Here is a 21,087-nt window from a genome sequence, read left to right on the forward strand (position 1 = left end):
CTAGATAAATGGGAGCTCCTAAAAATCAAACACCTATGCTCATCAAAAGACTTCACAAAAAGAGTAAAAAGACAACCTACAGATAGGGAAAAAAATGTTAGCTATGACAAACCCAATCAGCGTTTAATCTCTAAAATCTACAAGATACTGCAAAACCTCAACAGCAGAAAGACAAATAACCCAATTAAAAAATGGGCAAAGGCTATGAACAGGCACTTCACCAAAGAAGATATTCAGGCAGCTAGCAAACACATGCAGAAATGCTCACGATCATTAGCCATTAGAGAAATGCAGATCAAAACTACAATGAGATATCATCTCACCCCAACAAGCTAGCATTAATCCTAAAAATACAAAATAACAAATGCTGGAGAGGTTGTGGAGAGACTGGAACACTTATACACTGTTGGTGGGAATGTAAAATGGTGCAACCACTTTGGAAATCGATTTGGCGCTTCCTTAAAAAGCTAGAAATAGAAGTACCATATGATCCAGCTATCCTGCTCCTTGGAATATATCCTAGAGAAACAAGAGCCGTCACATGAATAGATAATATGCACACCCATGTTCATTGCAGCAGTGTTCACAATAGCCAAAAGATGGAAGCAACCTACGTGCCCATCAGTGGACGAGTGGACAAACTATGGTATATCCACATATTCCAAGGAGTGGGATAGCTGGTTTGTATGCTACTTCTATTTCTAGCTTTTTAAGGAAGCGCCAAATCGATTTCCAAAGTGGTTGCACCATTTTACATTCCCACCAACAGTGTATAAGTGTTCCATTCTCTCCACAACCTCTCCAGCATTTGCTATTTCTAGAAATTTCCCAAAACTGAAAATAAGTTTTGAGATTCTAAAAGCCCTTCCAATAATTAGCACAATGAAGGAAAATCGACCTATGCTAAGTTATATCACTGTGAAATTTTAGCAACCTCAGGGCAAAGAGACATTTTACAGGTTCCAGGGAGGAAAAAATTAAAATTTCAAGGGTCAAGAATTGGAAAGACATTGGCCTTTGCAATATTGGAAAGCTAGAATGTAATCGTAAAATGCCTTCAAAATGTTGAGGGTAACTGGAAAGCCTGTTTCCAACCTAAAATCTCATCTACAGCCAAACTATCAATCAAGGGTGAGGGCACAATAAAGACATTTTCAGACATACAAGGTACCCTTTCTTAAGAAGATATTGAAGGACCTACTCCAACAAAATGAGGTTAAACTAAAGAAGAGAAGAACATGGCATCTGGAAACAGGATTCAATATAGAGAGAGATGAAGAGAATCCCTAAGATGACTGTGAAGGGAAAACTCCCAAGGTAACAGCTGAACAGCAGGCCTAGTGGGCAGCCAATTCAAGTTGGAGTTGACCAGAAGGCTCTGCCTCCTTCAAAAAAGATGAAGCTGCTAGAAAACTTAATGCATTTGAACACATCGAGAGAAGATTTTAGAACTGGGGATAACTTCAAGTTAATTTACTAATATGTATATAGCCTTGGTGACGCAGTGGTTAAGAGCGTGGCTGCTAACCAAAAGGTTGGCAGTTGGAGTCCACCAGCTGCTCCTTGGAAATAGTATGGGGCAGGTCTACTCTGTCCTGTAGGGTCGTTATGAGTTGGAATTGATTCGACAGCAATGGGTTTGGTTTTTAGTTTTGGTATAGAAAGCTAAGCAAATGAAAAGATAAAAATAATTATAACTTCAGGGGGGAATATTATCAAGAAAGAGAAAAGTTATCATAGTAAAACTACATGGTTCAACTTTGAATAGTGTTTACAGTGTAATGGTAAACTAAGGAGCCTTGGTGGCACAGTGGTTAAAGTGCTTGCCTGTTAACCTAAAGGTTGGCAGTTGGAACCCACCAGCCACTCCTCGGGAAAAAAATGTGACAGTCTGCTTCCATAAAGATTACAGCATTGGAAACCCTACGAATCAGTTCTACTCTGTCCTATAGGGTTGCTGTGAGTTAGAATCGACTGGATGGCAGTGGGTGTTGGTTAATGGCAAACTGAGGATTGATCAAATCAAAATACAACTATATTGGGAGGATGGACAATAGGAAGCAGGAATGGGTAGGGGAGAGGGGATTATGGGGGCTGAGAGAGAAACAACTGTCCTTTTTCCATAATGGGAATACAATATAAAAGTTTAAAACTGAAAAAGTCAAGAAGTAGCAGTGTAAGCTCATTATTTAGAGGTATGGAAGCAAATTTAAATAGTTGATGAATCAGAAATGAGAATTGGAAGTGGTTGCTTCTGGGGAGTGAAAGAAAGGAGGTGGAGGGGACTGGTGTTTTTATAACATGACTTACAGAAGTATTTGAGTCTTTAAGCTATTTTTGGTATTACTTTAATGACAATGAAAACTAATTTAAAAATGAATTAATAGCCATATGACCTAGCAATTCCACTCTAGGTGTATCATGAAAAGACTTGAAAGCAGGAACTCAAACAGAGACTTGTACAGCAATGTTCATTGCAGCACTATTCACAGTAACCAAAAAATGGAAACAATCCAAGTGTTCATCAACAGTGAATGGATAAACAAAATGTGGTATATGTGTACAATGCAATATTATTCAACCATAAAGAGAAATGGTGTCCTCATACATGCCACAACATGGATGAACCTTGAAAACATTATGCTGAGTAAAATAAGTCAGATACAAAAGGACAAATATGGTATGATTCTACTTACATGGAATAGGTAGAACAAGCAAATACATAGACACAGAATTTTATTAGTGGTTACCAGGGCTTGGGAGGAGGAGAGAATGGGGAGTTACTGCTTAGGGGGTACTGAGTTTCTGTTTGGTGTGATGAAAAATTTTGGAAATAGTGGTGATGTTTGCACAACATGGTGAAAGTAATTAATGTCACTGAACTGTGCACTTAAAAATGGTTAAAATGACAATTTTTTGTTATATATACTTTCCCACAATAAAAGTTTAAAAAAAGAATTAATAAAATAAACTTTTGTTTTAAAGAGGCAAGTGATCGATTCCAACTAGAGAGCCTGGGAAGGACTTCCCCATAGAAGAGCTGGATGAGGATTTTAGTAGGTGGATAGTAGGGTAATAAAGGTGAGAGACTAACAAGTAGTCAGAAAAGAGGCTAAAAAGATAGATTGGGACAAGATCATAAAGTGTGCTGAATCCCATGCTTAAAGACCTATGGATTTTACTCTGTTGGTAATACATGCCATTTTTAAGCAAGTGTTTGACCAAACATTACCTTATATTTTACTGTGAGGCATAAATCAGAGAGAGGAGAAATTGAAGACCAGGAGTGCCATAAGGAGGCTATTGCAATATCCCAGGGAAGAAATAATTTGGGCCCAAAGAAGAGCAGTGGCAGTGGGGCTGGGAAAGGCAAGGATAGGTGCAGCCCTTGAAGTCCTTCCTTGGAGGAGCCATGAAATGAATGCACTGTTTTCTCCCATGTTACTTTCCTCTGCTTCAGATAATGGAGCGAGCTCTATTACACATGGACAACTGCTATAAAATCCCCAATATCCGGGGCACTGGACGACTATGCAAGACAAATCTGCCCTCCAACACGGCCTTCCGGGGCTTTGGGGGGCCCCAGGGGATGCTCATTGCCGAGTACTGGATGAGTGAAGTTGCAGTGACCTGTGGGCTGCCTGCAGAGGAAGTAAGTTGGGAATTTGATGGCACAGGTCCAAGTGGGTTAGTCTATGTTGAGGAGAGTGGCTTGGTATCTTGGACATCTCCCATGGGAGGAGGTGACACAGGCATTTATGAGGGAGTTTGTAGCTTACCTTTAGGTTGCACCTCCCCTAGCCTCTTGCCACCAACAAGCTCTTAGTGTCTCTCTCCTTGGGAAGGTACGGAAGATGAACATGTACAAAGAAGGAGACCTGACACACTTCAACCAGAAGCTTGAGGGATTCACCTTGACCAGGTGTTGGGATGAATGCCTAGCAAGTTCTCAGTACCAAACTCGGAAGGATGAGGTTGAGAAGTTCAACAAGTAAGCACAAATGTTCTGAGCTTTCTGGGGTTTCATATTCTACAGCCTTTTGGCTGAACTTAAAGTAGGAAACTAATAATTTCGTAGAGAAATTATGAGGCTGCTCAGTATTCCAACTCACTCAGAGCCATCTCTGGAAGATCCTGTAACGATTTTAAGCCCAGGGGCAGATGTGCTCAGAGTCTTATACTTGGAACCATAGCGCATCAGTTGTAGTTCATCTTTACAGATTCGTATGCCTTCTGAGCACACCATAGTACAAAGAACACTGGTCCAGGACTAAGAACACCACAGTTATGCACCTGGCTCTGCCACTAATCTATAAATTTGAGCTTGGCATCTCCCTAGGACTCAGTTTCATTATCAGCAAAGTGGGGATAATGATGCTGGCTCATCTTCCCCACGGAGTGACTCTGATAACCAAGTATACAGCACAGAAAAGTTATCATCAGCAAGTCACAATTCCTCCCCGGGATGATGACCGTCCAAGATCAGCAGGGTGCTCTGACCAAATCCAAATCTCACTCCAGAAAAAGAGTAACGACACTTTAAAATTAGGACTCCCAGGCATGGTCCCTGTTCCAGTGCGCTGGAGGACCCAGAACCCAAATCCCCCCCTTTGTCATTTTTGCCTACGCAATTTGGGCACAACTCATTTGTTGACATTGGCTTTAAGGATGGCTTCAGGGATCTTCATTCTGATTTGGTGCAAGATGTTGATCGAGAATATGTCCAAACTGACATAAATGTGGCAGAGAAGTTCATATGAGAATGTTCTTTTTTCTCCAGGGAGAATTGTTGGAAAAAGAGAGGATTGTGCATAATTCCTACCAAGTTTGGAATAAGCTTCACAGTGCCTTTTCTGAATCAGGTAATTGCTTCAGAATTATTATTTTCATAAAATTTTGTTGGTCTTCAATGGACCGGGGCCCCAGCTTTCCCTTGTTTATAGTATTGCAAATGAGATCCCATTGTCACTGGTAGCAGCACTGGCTGGGGAGCTCCTTGCCATTTAAATGAAACTTGAGCTTGCATGTCCCTGTTTCTCTGATATATCACATGAGAGTGAAAGCAGCATGAGACTTGAAGATCTGGGTTAACCTGTAGCTCTTACTCCTAAGTGTAGGGCTATGGACAGCTACTGCTTTTCTGATCCTGTTTCATCTTTAAAATGAAGACAAAGATATTTGACCTACCTTCCTTTGAGGATAACAGACAGAGAAAAAGATATGAAAACACTTTGCAAACTACGATTTAAATCACAAGATTATAAATTAAATCATAAGATTTATACTGCTATAATTCTTTTATAAATCTTATGATTTATACTGATATAATTCTTTTCCCCTTCATGTCTGTCAGTTTGTCATAATGTGATGGCTTGTGTGTTGCTGTGATACTGGAAGCTATGCCAACGCTATTTCAAATACCAGCAGGGTCACCTGTGAGGGACAGATTTCAACTGAGCTTCCAGACGAAGACAGACTAGGAAGAAGGATCTGGTGATCTACTTCTAAAAAATATTAGCCAGTGAAAACCTCATGAATAGCAGCAGAACATTGTCTGATATAGTGCTGGAAGATGAGCCCCTAGGTTGGAAGGCACTCAAAATATGACTAGGGAACAGCTGCCTCCTCAAAGTAGAGTTGACTTTAATGACACAGATGGAGTAAAGCTTTCGGGACCTCCATTTGCTGATGTGGCACGACTCAAAATGAGAAGAAACGCTGCAAACATCTATTAATAATAAGAACATGGAATGTATGAAGTATGAATCTAGGAAAATTGGAAATCATCAAAAATGAAATGGATCAACTGGCGTAACATAGTTTTTACAGAAAATGTTCTACATTCTGCTTTGGTGAGTAGCGTCTGGGGTCTTCAAAGCTTGTGAGCGGCCATCTAAGATACTTCACTGGTCTCACCCCATCTGGAGCAAGGGAGAATCAAGAAAACCAAAGACACAAGGGAACGATTAGTCCAAAGGACTAATGGACCACAGCCTCCACCAGACTGAGTCCAAAACAACTAGATGGTACCCGAATACCACCACCACCGTCTGTTCTAACAGGGATCACAATAAGGGGTCTTGGATAGAGCTGGAGAAAAATGGAGAACAAAATTCTAATTCACACACACAAAAAAGACCAGACTTAGTGATCTGACAGATACTGGAGAAACCCCAAGAGTATTGCCTCTGGACACTCTTTTTAGCTCAGTAATGAAGTCACTCTTGAGGTTCACCCTTCATCCAAAGATTGGACAGGCCCATAAAACAAAAGGGACAAGGAGTAGAAGGCAGCAGGGGACAGGAAAGCTGGTTAATAGGGAACCCAGGATTGAGAAGGGGAGAGTGGTGACATGTCATGGGGTTGGCAACCAATGTCACAAAATAGTATGTGTATTAATTTTTTAATACAAGTTTGTTCTGTAAACCTTTATCTAAAGTACAATAAAAAAATTTAAAAATTAAATGGAATGCATAAACATCAATATCCTAGACATTAGTGACCTGAAATGGACTGGTATTGGCCATTTTCAATTGGACAATCATATCGTCTGCTATGTTGGGAATGACAAATTGAAGAGGAATGGTGTTGCATTCATCATTAAAAAGAACATTTCAAGATTTATCCTGAAGTGCAATGCTGTCAGTGATAGAATAATGTCCATATGCCTACAAGGACAAGCAGTTAATACAACTATTACTCAAATTTATACATCAACCACTAAGGCCGAAGATGAAGAAATTGAAGATTTTTACCAACTTCTGCAGTCTGAAATTGATCAAACATGCAATCAAGATGCATTGATAATTACTGGTGAGTGCAAAGGGAAAGTTAGAAACAAAGAAGAAGAATGAGTAGTTGGAAAATATGGCCTTGGTGATAGAAAGGATGCCAGAGATTACATGATAGAATTTTGCAAGACCAATGACTTCTTCATTGCAAATACTCATAGAACTTTTTCAACAACATAAATGGTGACTATACACATGGACCTCGCTGGGTGGAATACACAGGAATAAAATCGACTACGTCTGTGGAAAGAGACGATGGAAAAGCTGAATATTATCAGTCAGAACAAGGCCAGGGGCTGACTGTGGAACAGGCCATCAATTACTCATATGCAAGTTCAAGTTGAAGGTGAAGAAAATTAGAGCAAGTCCATGAGAGCCAAAGTACAAACTTGAATATATCCTGTCCAAATTTGGAGACCATCTCAAGAATAGATTTGAGGCATTGAACACTAATGACCAAATACCAGACGAATTGTGGAATGACATTAAGGACATCATACATGAAGAAAGCAAAAGGTCACTAAAAAGACAAGAAAGAAAGAAAAGACCAAAATGGATGTCAGAAGAGACTCTGATACTTGCCCTTGAACATAGAACAGCTAAAACGAAAGGAAGAAATGATGAAGTAAAAGAGCTGAACAGAAGATTTCAAAGGGTGGCTCAAGAAGACAAAGTACTATAATGAAATGTGCAAAGACCTGGAGTTAGAAAACCAAAAGGGAAGAACACGCTCGGCATTTCTCAAGGTGAAGGAATTGAAGAAAAACTTCAAGCCTCGAGTTGCAATATTAAAGGATTCTATGGGGAAAATAGTTAATAGCGTGGGAAGCATAAAAGAAGATGTAAGGAGTATGCAGAGTCACTGTACCAAAAAGAGTTGGTCTGGTCGACGTTCAACCATTCCAGGAGGTAGCATATGATCAAGAACCAGTGGTACTGAAGGAGAAAGTCCAAGCTGCACTGAAGGCATTGGCAAAAAACAAGGCTCCAGGAATTGACGAAATACCAACTGAGAGGTTTCAACAAACGGATGCAGCACTGGAAGTGCTCGCTCATCTATGCCAAGAAATTTGGAAGACAGCTACCTTGCCAAGTGACTGGAAGAGATCTTTATTTGTTCCCATTCCAAAGAAAGGTGAGCCAACAGAATGAGGAAATTATTGAACAATATCATTAATATCATGCCCCAGTAAAATTTTGCTGAAGTTCATTCAAAACTAGTTGCAGCAGTACATACAGGGAGCTGCCAGAAATTCAAGCCAGATTCAGAAGAGGATGTGGAATGAGGGATGTCATTGCTGATATCAGATGGATCTTGGCTGAAAGCAGAGAATACCACAAAGATGTTTACCTGTATTCTGTTTTTATTTATTTATTTATTTTGTACACATACTGTTTTATGACATTGGTTAACAACCCCACGACACGTCAACACGCTCCCTTCTCAGCCTTGGAGGACATTTTTTTTTTTTTTTTTTTTTTCGCTGAAAATATACATAGCCAAAGATACACCATTTCAAAAATTTCTACATGTACAGTTCAGTGATGTCAATTACGTTCCTCCAATTGTGCTGCTATTCTCACTTTAGATGAAGGTTTACAGAACAAGATAGTTTCTCATTAAACAAACAGTACACATATTGTCCTATGACAATGGTTAAGAACCCCACTGCATGTCAACACTGTCCTTACTTAACCTTGGGTTCCCTATCACCAGCTTTCTACCTGTGTTTTATTGACTATGCAAAGGCATTCAAGTGTGTGGATCATAAGAAATTAAGGATAACTTTGCGAAGAATGGGAATTACAGAACACTCAATTGTACTCATGAGGAAACTGTACTTAGACCAAGAGGCAGTCATTTGAATAGAGCAAGGGGATACTGCATGGTTTAAAATCAGGAAGGACGTGCGTCAGGGTTGTATCCTTTCACCATACTTATTCAATCCGTATGCTGAGCAGATAATCCGAGAAGCTGGATTATGTGAAGAAGAATGTGGCATCTGGATTGGAGGAAGACTCATTAACAACCTGTGATATGCAGATGACATAACCTTGCTTGCTGAAAGTGAAGGGGACTTGAAGCACTTAGTGATGAAGATCAAAGACTATAGCTTTCAGTGTGGATTACACCTCAACATAAAACAAAAATGCTCACAAATGGACGAATAAGTACCATCATGATAAATGGAGAAAATATTGAAGTTGTCAAAGATTTCATTTTACTTGGATCCACAATCAATGCTCATGGAAGTAGCAGTCAAGAAATCAAATGATGTACTGCACTGGACAAATCTGCCGGAAAAGACCTCTTTAAAGTGTTAAAAAGCAAAGATGTCACTTTAAGGGGTAGGGTGTGCCTGACCCAAGCCACGGTATTTTCAATCACTACATATGCATGTAAAAGCTGGACAACGAATAAGGAATACCAAAGAAGAACTGATGCATTTGAATTACGGTGTTTGTGAAGAATATTGAATATATGATGGACTGCCAGAAGAATGAACAAATCTGTCTTGGAAGAAATACAGCCAGAATACTCCTTAGAAGCAAGGATGGCAAGACTTGGTCTCACGTACTTTGGACACGTTATCTGGAGGGACCAGTCCCTGGAGAGGGACATCATGCTTGGTAAAGTAGAGGGCCAGTGAAAAAGAGGAAGATCCTCAATGAGATGAATTGGCACAGTGGCTGCAACAACCATCTCAAGGATAAAGACTTTGAGGATGGCTCAGGACCCGGCAGTGTTTCATTCTGTTGTACTTAGGGTTGCTATGAGTTGGAACCAACTGGAGGGCACCTATCAACAACAAGATAATTCTTTTCTGAGGTATATATCTAAAATGTTGCTGATTTTCTTTTTCCTGGGCCCCGGTACCTTTGATTCCAAGCCTTTCATAGTTCAGCTTAGGCCTTGGGACTGAATTAAGCTAAAGACTTGTTGAATCTTGTCTGGCACTCTTCTCTTCCTTTAGGCAGGAGCCCTGGTGCATGTGTACACGGACGGCTCTGTCCTGGTGACCCATGGAGGCATTGAGATGGGTCAAGGTCTTCACACCAAGATGGTCCAGGTGAACAGATAGAGCTCAAGGAGGGATCAGGGGAGTATGGGAGTCTTCTCTGGCACTGTGGCATCTGCTATGAGGAGCTGAGTGGTTGGGCATACTAGAAGCAGAAGATGGCCTGGGTTCTGGCACTCATTACATATAACCTTAAACAACTCTTTTCCCCCTCAGCCTTGGTTTTCTCTTCTGTGCACAGGGTTGGACCAGGTGATCTCTGAGATCACTTCTGGTACCTACATTCTAGGGCTCTATGCCTCTGTGTGTAAGGTGGATAAATTCTGTGTAAAGGTAGCTAGCTCACCACCCGCTATGAGACTTCTCACATTGGAGCCAGGATGATGGAGCAGAATTAGAATTAGCACATCTTCTTGGCGCGTGGGAATTGGCCAATTGGATTTTAAAAAGCCAGGGTTAGCTTAAAAAGCTATTGTTAGTCACCACTAGGTTTATGAATTTTTTTATCCAACCAAACCACTTCATAAAGTGCTGCTTCAAATTTGGCCAGTTGTGAGAACATCCCAGTCTAAATAGGATTATAGCTTAAACAAAATTATTTTCTTGCCTGTGACAGTGAACCTGAATGTTGTCTTGGGTAGAAGACAGCCAAGCCCCAAGATGATCCCTTCCTTAGAGGGTGATGTCTTCTCTTTTTGCAGGTGGCCAGCAAAGCTCTGAAAATCCCCATCTCTAAGATTTACATCAGTGAGACGAGCACTAATACCGTGCCCAACACCTCTCCTACAGCTGCCTCCGTCAGCAGTGACATCAACGGACAGGCTGTCTATGTAAGGAGTCTGTGGGAGTCATAGAGCTGAAGGCCAACCAGGGCTTTGGGTAGGGAGAGTATCCTGGACGGTGGCTTGAATGGTCCTTGCAGGTTCTCTGGCTGTGGCCATGCCTTTGGCTCTCTTATTCAGGAGTATGCTGTTCCTCCAAACTCCAAGCTCAAAGACAAACTCAAGAATCCTGAATTCTTCCATCAAAACCAGAAGGATCAGTGCAGGAGGAGGGAAGAGAAAGCTGGAGTGTCAGAGGGAAAGTAGGGGTTTTGGGGAAGACATACTCCTGGTGCTAGAACTGATCACAAGAAAATTAGCTGAAATTGAAATCTGATTGTAGGGTCTGCCAGGTCAGACCCTCTTGCTTCTCCTCACACATGTGGAGATGTAATCAAACAAGGCAGTTTGATAGGAGGTGGCACCTCTGGGTGGTCCCTAGAACATCTTGCCCTTTGTCAGCCTGAGAACTGGGTCAGGAAATGTTCCCCAAGCAAGGCCCAGTGGTGGCCTTGTGGCAGAGCCCTGTGGCTTCCACTCCTGGCTTGTCATTCCTGGGAGTGTGACAGGGAGGTTTGAGTCACACTGGGACACAGCATTGCTTTGAGATAGCCTTTCCAAGGCCCTTGAGATTTCGCCTGGGCCATGGAATGCAGAGGATTGATGTGTCTGGTGTGTGGTGGACGTTCTCTTTAGGAGGCTTGTCAGACCATCCTGAAAAGGCTGGAACCCTTCAAGAGGCAGAATCCCAGTGGCTCCTGGGAAGACTGGGTAAGTGTGAGCTGGTCCAAGTCGCCTTTTCAGATGAGAGGGAAATCCACAGCAGTGCTTCTGTCTCTACCCAGTTCTAGTCATAGATCTAGTCACAAAGGCAAAGAGAAGTTGAGAGCTGTTGTAGTAAGTTTGGGCCATGTTGACAGATGGGCTGGATGATTTGACAGGCCAGAGAGAAGATCAGGGTCCCTATAGGCATTTGCTCTATAGACGATGGGGAGTCATCAAAAGATCTGGAGTAGGGGAGTGGCATGGGCAGTGTGGTGTGCTAACAGGGTCTCTGGCTGCAAGGTGTAGGCTGGGTTACATGGTGGGTTCGGGTGGCTGCTTGAGGCAAGAAGACCAGTTAAGAGCTAATGTAGTACTCTGGGCTTTGGATGATGAGGACCCGGTTTAGTTGCTGGCAGTGAGATGCGATGTGAAGTATGGAAGTCAGAGTCACTAGAAAAAAAAGAGTTGATCCACTTCCAGATGAGGAGGATGAGCCCATGAAAGCTTAGAGTGGCAGGCCAGGGTTTCAGAAAACCATGTTCTCTGAGACCTCTGCCACTTCCTGATGGCCATTTCCTCTTCCTCAGGTAATAGCTGCCTACCAGGACGCAGTGAGCTTGTCTGCTACTGGGTTTTATAGGTAAGTGTGGGGCTGTTCTCGCCCATCTCACCTAGAAACATGGAAAATGTTTTGTCATCTTAACCCTCGAGTTCCCCTCCAGTACGGAATTTTGTCAGGCTGTGATCAGGGGAGAGCAGCTCCATCAAAACTCTTATCTCTTCAATGTAGTTCCACCAATTTCAGTTTAAAGATGTTCTGAAATATGTGGGATTACTAAATTGTGTGCCAAGGAGGCAACAGCATGAGATGCCATATCAGAAGACCTGCTTTCTAGCTCTGGTCTTAAAATGTATATACTACTTCAGTTGGGGAGGTCAGTGGTTTCTCATATCTTCTGCAACTTTAAAATTCAGTAGCAGCGTGGATAGACAAAGATCCTGCCCATCTGACTTAGAAGTTGTAAAAAGATATGATGGTCATAATTTCGCTTTCTCTGGGAAATTTAACTAGGGCCTTTTCTTTCACAGATCACTAGATTAAGAAAATAGTTAATGGTTGCTTGGAAAGGTCTTGTGTGAATGTATGAATGTACATATATATTTTAGGCAACCAAATGTTTTGCCAGTTCTCACTGGGTTATGTAATATTTGACCTACATGAGCAAAATAATGCAGATCTGCTAATAAGTTCCTATTTCACATTTGGAGTTGATGAAACTGGGGTTATGTAAAGACAGGGCCTGGATGGACACAGTAAAGTCAGAGCTAACAAAGGAGATGATTTCTCCGGGGAGAAGCCTTTCCTCTCAGCCCTGTGTTGGTTTTGTTTTCATGCAGAGTCTGGCCACATCAGCTCACTTTATTTTTGTGTAATGTATAGAATAATGTAGATACTAAACCAACTCGTTTTCCATTGAATCAATTCTAACTCATAGTGATCCCACATGTGTCAGAGTTGAACTGTGCTCCATAGGGATTTCAATGGCTGCTTTTTTGGTAGTAGATCGCCAGGACTTTCTTCCAGGGTGCCTCTGGGTGGACTCAAACTTCCAAGTGTTCAGTTAGCTCAGAACACATGAATGGTTTGCACCACCCAGGTACTCCGACATTGATACAGTGTATTATAAACTCTGGTTATGTAAATATATACACACACATACATGGTTCATGAAAAATTGGGATTGTATAGGGTGCTCAGGTTTGAAAAAGAAAAAATGTATAAGGAAGTGCTTGTTTCTATTAATAACATTTTCCTCAAATCACTTGTTGAAATTTCAAAGGGGCCATTAGGTGGGGAGTAATGTGGGCAGGTGGCTTCTTAAAGATACACCCAGGCTGATGTGAGCTACTGATCTTCTTAACTTTCCTCTTGAGAATGGTGAGCAGCCCCATGAACAGGTGAATTTGTGTGAACAGCCCAGAAACTATCACAGGCAGGACTTTAGGTTCTGAAGACCTTGGGTTCTAATTCAGTAGATTCTTTGGAGTGTGAATTTACTGTCCTCCGTGAGCTCAGGCAAATCTGTCATCTCTGTTTCTACCATGTGGAGACCACCATGCTAATTCTACACAGTGCTAGGCTATTCAGAATGATTTATGTAAAGGCCACTGGCAAAATAGAGCAGAGACAAGAGACAAAATGCTCTGGAATACCTGGACTTCATTAACAAGTTCAAAATATTCCAAACACGTGGACTTGGTTGGAGAACAGCTGAATGAAAAAAATAAATCTTTTAGGGTCTCAAGATTTTGTGGGACAGGCTTTGTGTATGGTGTGTGCTTATCTTCCTGTATGTGCAGTATTTTCTCTCTTCTCCCTCAGAACACCCAACCTTGGTTATAGCTTTGAGACAAACTCAGGGAATCCCTTCCACTACTTCAGCTATGGTGTGGCTTGCTCTGAAGTGGAAATTGACTGCCTAACAGGGGATCATAAGGTAAGAAGTTGGCAAAAACTTAGTACTAAGGAGGGAAAAGAATATAGAAACAACTGAATTGTAATATTAAGATCTGATAGAGACAAACTTTCTGGCTGGGAAAATAATGCCTTACAGCAGGGGTTGGCAAACTCTTTCCGTAAAGGGCCAGATAGTAAATATTTTAGACTTTGCGGGCTATGTAGCCTCTGTCTTAGCTACTTAACTCTACTGTTGTGGCGTGAAAGCAGCCTTAGACAGTATGTAACAAATAAGCATGGCTATGCTATAATAAAATGTTATTTCTAGACACTGAAATTTGAATTTCATAATTTTTATATGTCACAAAATATTCTTCTTTTTATTTTTTTATTTTTTGCTATTTAATAATGTAAAAGGCATAATTAGCTCACTCAACCCATTGCTATCGAGTCAATTCTGACTCATAGCAACCCTATGAGACAGAGCAGAACTGCCCCATAGGATTTCCAAGGTTGTAATCTTTACGGAAACAGGCTGCCACATCTTTCTCTCGAGTTGCAGCTGGTGGGTTCAAACCTCTGACCTTACGGCTAGAAGTAGAAACCATTTGCGCCACCTAGAGACCTTAGAAAACCAAACCAAACCCATTGCCTTCAAGTCAATTTTGACTCATAGCAACTCTGTATGACACAGTAGAACTGCTACATGAAATTTCCAAGGCTGTAATCTTTATGGAAGCAGACTGCCACATCTTTCTCCTGCTGAGTAGCTGGAGGTGCGAACTGCCAACCTTCTGGTTAGTGGCCGAGCACTTAATCACTGTGCCACCAGGCCTCCTTTAACTAGCTCCCAGGTCCTCCAAAACAGGCTGAATTTGGCCCACGGGCTGTAGTTTGATGATCCCTTCCTCACATGATCTACCCAGACTCAAGTCCTTAGACCCATGTCCTGGGGACCTGCCATTACTATTCATGCATGAGTGTGTGCACAGTTATTTCACGTTACTGAGGGAGCATTGCCACTCCTCCTCCCTCCTTGACTGCTAAGTAAGAACTAACACTTGAGCCCTGATGATGGCAGTGGAGACTTGGTGGGACATTAACTCTCCTGACCAAGCATGCTCAGAGCAGTGGTGTGAAAGTACTATTTGGGTTAGCACTTACAGCTTAAGGGTCACCAAGACCCATACATCATCTCAAACATCTCTTTCTTCTCAAACTTTAGAACCTCTGCACAGACATTGTCATGGATGTTGGCTCCAGTCTGAATCCTGCCATTGATATTGGGCAGGTAAGGCTCATGGGGACCAAGGTGGTGGTGGACTTGGCCACTGATATGCCCCATTCCCCTCCTAGGATCGCTAGGCACAGCATGTTGTCCAAAATAGTTTTAAGTAGGCCTGAACATGATACCAAATGAGTCTCCTACACAGTGCGATTTAGATTACTGAGCCCGCCCAGCTCTCAAGGCAGAAGACAAATTAATATGGATTACCTTGGAATGGGTACTCACACCTCTGAGGACATCGTGATGATTGGTGAAAATGTTGGATACACACACACACACACACACACACACACACACACACACACACACACACCTTGAGAGTCAGCAGAATATAGAATGGAGATTGAGTTTGGGATCGATGCCAAGGCAGTGGAGTCTGAGGTCAGAAGAGTTTTCTCCCCCCTCCTTTCCTTTTCCATATAGGACTGCTTTTGAGCTATAGGAAGCATGTGCTGCCAATGATGGGGTGGTGGAGGGCACTGGAGCAAAAGACACGTGTAGAGCAGGAGGAGTAAAGGCATGAGCCAAAGAAAATCACTTTTGGAAAATATGGGAAAATATTGAGCAGATTAGGTAGAAACAGGAGAAGACAGCAGGAGGAATAAAGAATTCAAGTACTGAGCATTTGGTAGAAAATGTAGATTGTATTTCTCAAAAATGTTCAATTACTGAGTACCCAGAAGTCCAATCATTAATTAATCTGTTCAGAAGTCATTAAACAACTATTTGTGGGCTCTCTATAGGCAGGGCCATAGGCAGCCCCGATGCCAGGCAACTGGGGATTCAAAGATGATTACTTCATGGTCCCTCCCCTGAACGAGTTATTCTGCTACTGAGGTGCCACATTCCCCTCCTCTGAGCAGTGGGCTTAATGAGCAGACGTGTAGACCAGTAGAGTGTTGCAGGAGTCCTGGTAGAGTCTGGAAGGTATTGTTGGGTATTCTTTCTCCCAAAGGACAGGTGGGGGGTGGGAGTTCAAAATTACCTGAGGAAAGTCTCAAAGAATCTACTATCCAAGTCATTACTCCTCTCCTGGGGCCATCTGAAGGTCTGAGATCTCATCCAGCGCACAGGAAGGAGTGTGGGCCCCTGAGGGACAGTGCTAGCAACTGTGTGCTTGCTTTTCAGTTTGAGGTCGCCATATCCTCAGTGGCTAAATGGAAAAAAAGTCTTCATCTGCCCCGTAACAGGTTTTAGTGGGAAGTTATGCCCACCATTGTGGTACAGTCCTACAATTGCTGATCAGTTCTGAACTGACCTTCAGTGTGAATGCTTTTTCTCTGTCTGAGCCAATCCCTGGTAAAGGCCCAGATAGGTGATCCTGGGGCTGGAGCAGGAGCCAGGTTAGCATTAGAGAGCTCCTTTTAGCTTCTTTCTAGGCCTCGCCCCAGAGGTGGGCATTGTACCCGTTGTAGGAAGCAGTATTCGTCCTTGGGGAGTAGGAGGGCAGGGTGAGCATGGTCTCCATCTGCCCTACAGGTGGAAGGGGCATTTGTTCAGGGCCTCGGCCTCTTCACTCTGGAGGAGCTGCACTATTCTCCCGAGGGGAGCCTACATACCCGTGGCCCCAGCACCTACAAGATCCCTGCATTTGGCAGCATTCCCATTGAGTTCCGGGTGTCCCTTCTCCGTGACTGCCCCAACAAGAAAGCCATCTATGCATCCAAGGTACTGTCACTCTGGGTCTGGGCTGCCTTACAATCTGCACTGTGGGAGGCCGCAAGTGGGGATGAGGGGCTCTGGTCACTCACTGCTTGGGTCTGCAAGGGGATCTTCTTGAAGAGAGAAGAGGGCTTGGCACTGGCTTTGGTGAGGGCAGTGGAGGGGTGGGCAGTCTTGCCTGAGAACCAGTTGAATTGGGTTGAGGACACCACCTTAGTGGGATCTGAAGCAGGCTCCTTTGGGTGGACTCAGATTTTTAAATCAAATGCTGAAGGTGAAATTCTGGCCTCCACCCAAATCCCAGGTGTGCATCTCTGATACTTGACCTGAGAGATGATTTTGCAGATACAGCATTCCTCTTGTCCCACAATAATCAGTGCATTGCCTTCACTGCAGATGGAGAAGTCCCTTTGTACGCACCCACTTACCCCCTTCGTTTACCAGGATCTGACCTTAAGACTAGATCAGCATGCCTGAAGGATTGTGAAAACATGGATGAAAATTAACTCAGCTGATTGACACAGTCTTAGGTCTAAGAAAGAAGATGAATAACCATTTGTAGCCAACCAAACACATCCATTTGCTCATCTCTTGATTTACTTTACTGTGTGGAGTCTGGGACACATTATAATCCACTTCAGAATCGCCAGGATTCACGATAGAAACGCAGCTCCATGAGCCCACCACCTAGAAATTTTGATTTTATAGGCCTGGAGTAAGGATCTGCAACCTGAATTTTTGAGAAGTATTCCTAGTGATTCTTATTCAGGTGATCACCAGTCCTTGCTTTGAGAAAAAAAAAGAATCTGTGCTAGAGATTGCAAGTATAGTTATGGTGCCTAAAAATGTTGTTATCAGAGTGGCAAGTAGATGATTCTTCTAGGCTAAAAACTGTAAAGAAAGAGTTAAAACTCATGTCAAACAAATATTTTTCTCTATAAATTGCAATTATTTAATATAACTTTGAATGATATGTTGTATTTCATCAGGGAAGATTACGTAGCAAGAGTTAAAAGAAATGTGCCAGTGAGGTGTGATCATTCACTCAATGGATTCTTCTCAGCTCTGTTTAATTCTGATTGCCCCTTACTGCCTTCCTTGGTGTTGCCCCTTAGTGCTAGGTGGGGTTTCTCTGGCATCACCAGCCTTCACTGTGCCTGGCTCCATGCCCCTGCTTCCTGGTTCCTGCAGGGATTCGGAGATGGGGGCCACTCTTAAGTCCCTACCCTGATCTCTGTCTGTTCAGGCTGTCGGGGAGCCGCCCCTCTTCCTGGCTGCCTCCATCTTCTTTGCTATCAAAGATGCCATCCACGCAGCTCGAGCTCAGCATGCAGATTACAATACGAAGAAGCTTTTCCGACTAGACAGCCCTGCCACCCCAGAGAAGATTCGCAATGCCTGTGTGGACAAGTTCACCACCCTGGTATGGTACCTCTCAAGTGCCTGGTCAGGCTGAGGGACGCTAGGGCAAAGGCTAGCCTGCGAGTGCAGGGGAAGGTTCTGTAGATGTTGGGCTCTGTCTCAACTGGCAGCTTTGTATCAATGGCCACCCTTCACTATGTGGTGTGAGACACACAATTGGATGGATTTGCAAGAGAATAATGAGAAACCTCCCTAAAGCTGTAGCTTATAGCTGGGCCTCCCTAGAGGTGGGCGGAGCACAGATTCCATTCTTTTCCATCTAGATGAAGGTGATGGATAAAACTCCAAAACAGTCTAATCTTTAGCATCACTCGCTAGGATTTTTGAGAACCTTGTTTGTTAAAGACACTATGTAAAGGACTTTGGAGATGGAGGAAGAAAAAAGAGAATGAATTAATGAGGTCGACCATGTTTGTTCCAAGATTCCCATGTAGCATGCTGATACTGAGGACAAAGAGGTGCCCTTGAGGACTTAGCCACTTTTTAGGAAAATAGATGACTGCCTTATATTGTGATCAGTTTCTACCTTGGAGATGTGTGTAAAGAGGGCACAGATGAATTCCATAGTCATCTGAATCACTTTGGGAAGCCCATACATGATACTTTTAGTGGACAATTTCTGGCAAAACAAAACCATATTAGGACCAGAACCAGCCCAGCTTCTGAGTTGTGCTGAAGAGGACAATGCACATATACCTGTTGCCGTCAAGTCAATTCTGACTCATAGTGACCCTAAAGGACAGAGTAGAAGTGCCTCATAGAGTTTCCAAGGAGCAACTGGTAGATTTGAACTGCTGACCTTTAGTTAGCAGTCACGCTTTTAACCACTCTGCTACCAGGGCTCCACTGCACATATAGGCCTCTCCAATTGCGTTTTCAACTGCAACCTCTTTTGACTTAGCAGGACAGGGTTTTCCTATACCCTGATATTTTGAAATTTGACAGGTCTTTGGGATAAGAGATAAAGTGGGTGCTCATGGACTCAAAGTGTTCCAGAAATGGGGAGGGTACAGGACAGCCCCATGAGCCAGGCAAATCTGCCATCCCAGACCTCAGCACTGATGGTGAGGGAGGCAAATGGGCCCCAGCAAGGTCACCCTTCAGGTCTGCCAGTATATTTAATTCGGAAGGGAGAGATACAGAGACCACATGCTGAGCTCCCAGACAGTGAGGTCGTCCATAGCTATGCAGTAACCTTCCCACACCCCAGAACCTTTCCACTGTAGCCCCCTGTGCTGATAGTTACCCAAACCCCATTTCCCTGAGATGAGAGGCTCTGCATGGCCCCCAACAAGCTTACAAAGTTTGCAAGTTAGCTCCTTGCAAACAATCTGATGTAGAACTCAATCATCAGAGCACCTGTGAGGTCCCAGACTTAAAGATTTTAATCCAGTCCAGTCCCAGCCTCTTTTATATGTTACAATACACCAGTGATTTAGAATCCCTGTAATGGATTCATATGAGCAGTTCATTTTATGAACCAACAATGGTTTTTAGTGCTATAAGAACCATGTAAGAAGCAACCACATCTATGTTGTTCATCACAATATCCCCTGAGCATAATACAGTGCCTGGTACATGGAAAGTGTTTAATAAATAAATGAACAGTAGGATTTAAGGGGTCTTGTCCTGGGGGCATTGCCAAAGGCTGGAACTGCAGAGTGGTGTTTGATCTTGGCAATGGTGGTTGGCAGTGGTGGGAGCTGGCATGTGTACGGGAGGGGAGCACCATGTCCCATGCTACTGGAAGACCCTGGCAATGAGTACTCTGTCGTTCCTTCCTAGTGTGTCACTGGTGTACCAGAAAACTGTAAACCCTGGTCTCTGAGGGTGTGAAGAGAAAGTCCCCAGGAGAGTCTTCTTACATTACATTGGGGCTTCTTTGGAGCTGGAAGCATGTACTGCAGAATACGAGTCTATCAAGGTAGCAGGATGACAAAGCTGTGATTTATCAGGATGGTGTTTGGAAGAACATTAAATACCTTGAAAATTTCTGATTAAAAATATGATTTTCAAACATAATGATATGCAAATTCAGAATTGTTAGGCCCAGGTGGCTAATATCAGATTAAGGTCATTTCATGTCTATTTTAATCATGTATTTGTAATAGGTTTAGGATGTGTTTGTGCTACAGATTTATCACACTAACTTACAAAGGCCATGACTATCACTAAATTCTCTGGACAACCTGAATAACCTCAATTGCTGACAGTATCTGTCCTTCAAAGGGGATTCCACAGATCTCCAGAGGCTTAAACCAAAGTTATTCTAAATCAGTGTGCTTTCCCTCTGGCCTGGACCGCTTCACTGGAGAATTCTACCAAACTTTCAGAGAAGAGTTAACACCACTACTACTAAAGGTATTTCAGAGCATAGAAAAGGACGGAATACTCCCAAACTCATTCTATGAAGCCAGCATAACCCTGACATCAAAATCAGGTAAAGACACCACAAAAAAAGAAAATTACAGACCAATATCCCTCATGAACATTGATGCAAAAATCCTCAACAAAATTCTAGCCAATAGAATTCAGCAACATATCAAAGAAATAATTCACCATGATCAAGTGGGATTTATACCAACTATGCAGGGATGTTCAACATTAGAAAAACAATCAATGTAATCCATCATATTAATAAAACAAAACACAAGAACCACATGATCTTATCAATTGATGCAGAAAAGGCATTTGACAAAGTCCAACACCCATTCATGATAAAAACTCTTAACAAAATAGGAATAGAAGGGAAATTCTTCAACATAATTAAGGGCATTTATACAAAGCCAAAAGCCAACATCATCCTAAATGGAGAGACTTTGAAAGCATTCTCCCTGAGAATGGGAACCAGACAAGGATG

At 42.7% G+C, this 21,087-nt stretch overlaps 1 protein-coding gene across 1 annotated transcript in view; it reads left to right on the forward strand.

Annotated features, from left to right (window-relative positions):
* XDH (xanthine dehydrogenase) overlaps positions 1-20,249 on the forward strand; it is a 90,805-nt gene extending 70,556 nt beyond the window's left edge. Inside the window, exons 25-36 of the mRNA XM_023736414.1 lie at positions 3,461-3,652; positions 3,846-3,991; positions 4,781-4,862; positions 9,767-9,862; positions 10,513-10,641; positions 11,329-11,403; positions 11,985-12,037; positions 13,781-13,895; positions 15,081-15,146; positions 16,623-16,811; positions 18,052-18,228; positions 20,013-20,249. Of these exons, the coding sequence (XP_023592182.1) occupies positions 3,461-3,652; positions 3,846-3,991; positions 4,781-4,862; positions 9,767-9,862; positions 10,513-10,641; positions 11,329-11,403; positions 11,985-12,037; positions 13,781-13,895; positions 15,081-15,146; positions 16,623-16,811; positions 18,052-18,228; positions 20,013-20,063 (1,371 nt within the window). The 3' untranslated portion in view covers positions 20,064-20,249. The remainder of the gene's footprint in view (positions 1-3,460; positions 3,653-3,845; positions 3,992-4,780; positions 4,863-9,766; positions 9,863-10,512; positions 10,642-11,328; positions 11,404-11,984; positions 12,038-13,780; positions 13,896-15,080; positions 15,147-16,622; positions 16,812-18,051; positions 18,229-20,012) is intronic.
* Positions 20,250-21,087: the final 838 nt, after the last annotated feature.

This window comes from Trichechus manatus, unplaced genomic scaffold (assembly GCF_000243295.1).
Source record: "Trichechus manatus latirostris isolate Lorelei unplaced genomic scaffold, TriManLat1.0 scaffold00005, whole genome shotgun sequence".
In the NCBI taxonomy this organism is placed as follows: Eukaryota; Metazoa; Chordata; class Mammalia; order Sirenia; family Trichechidae; genus Trichechus; species Trichechus manatus.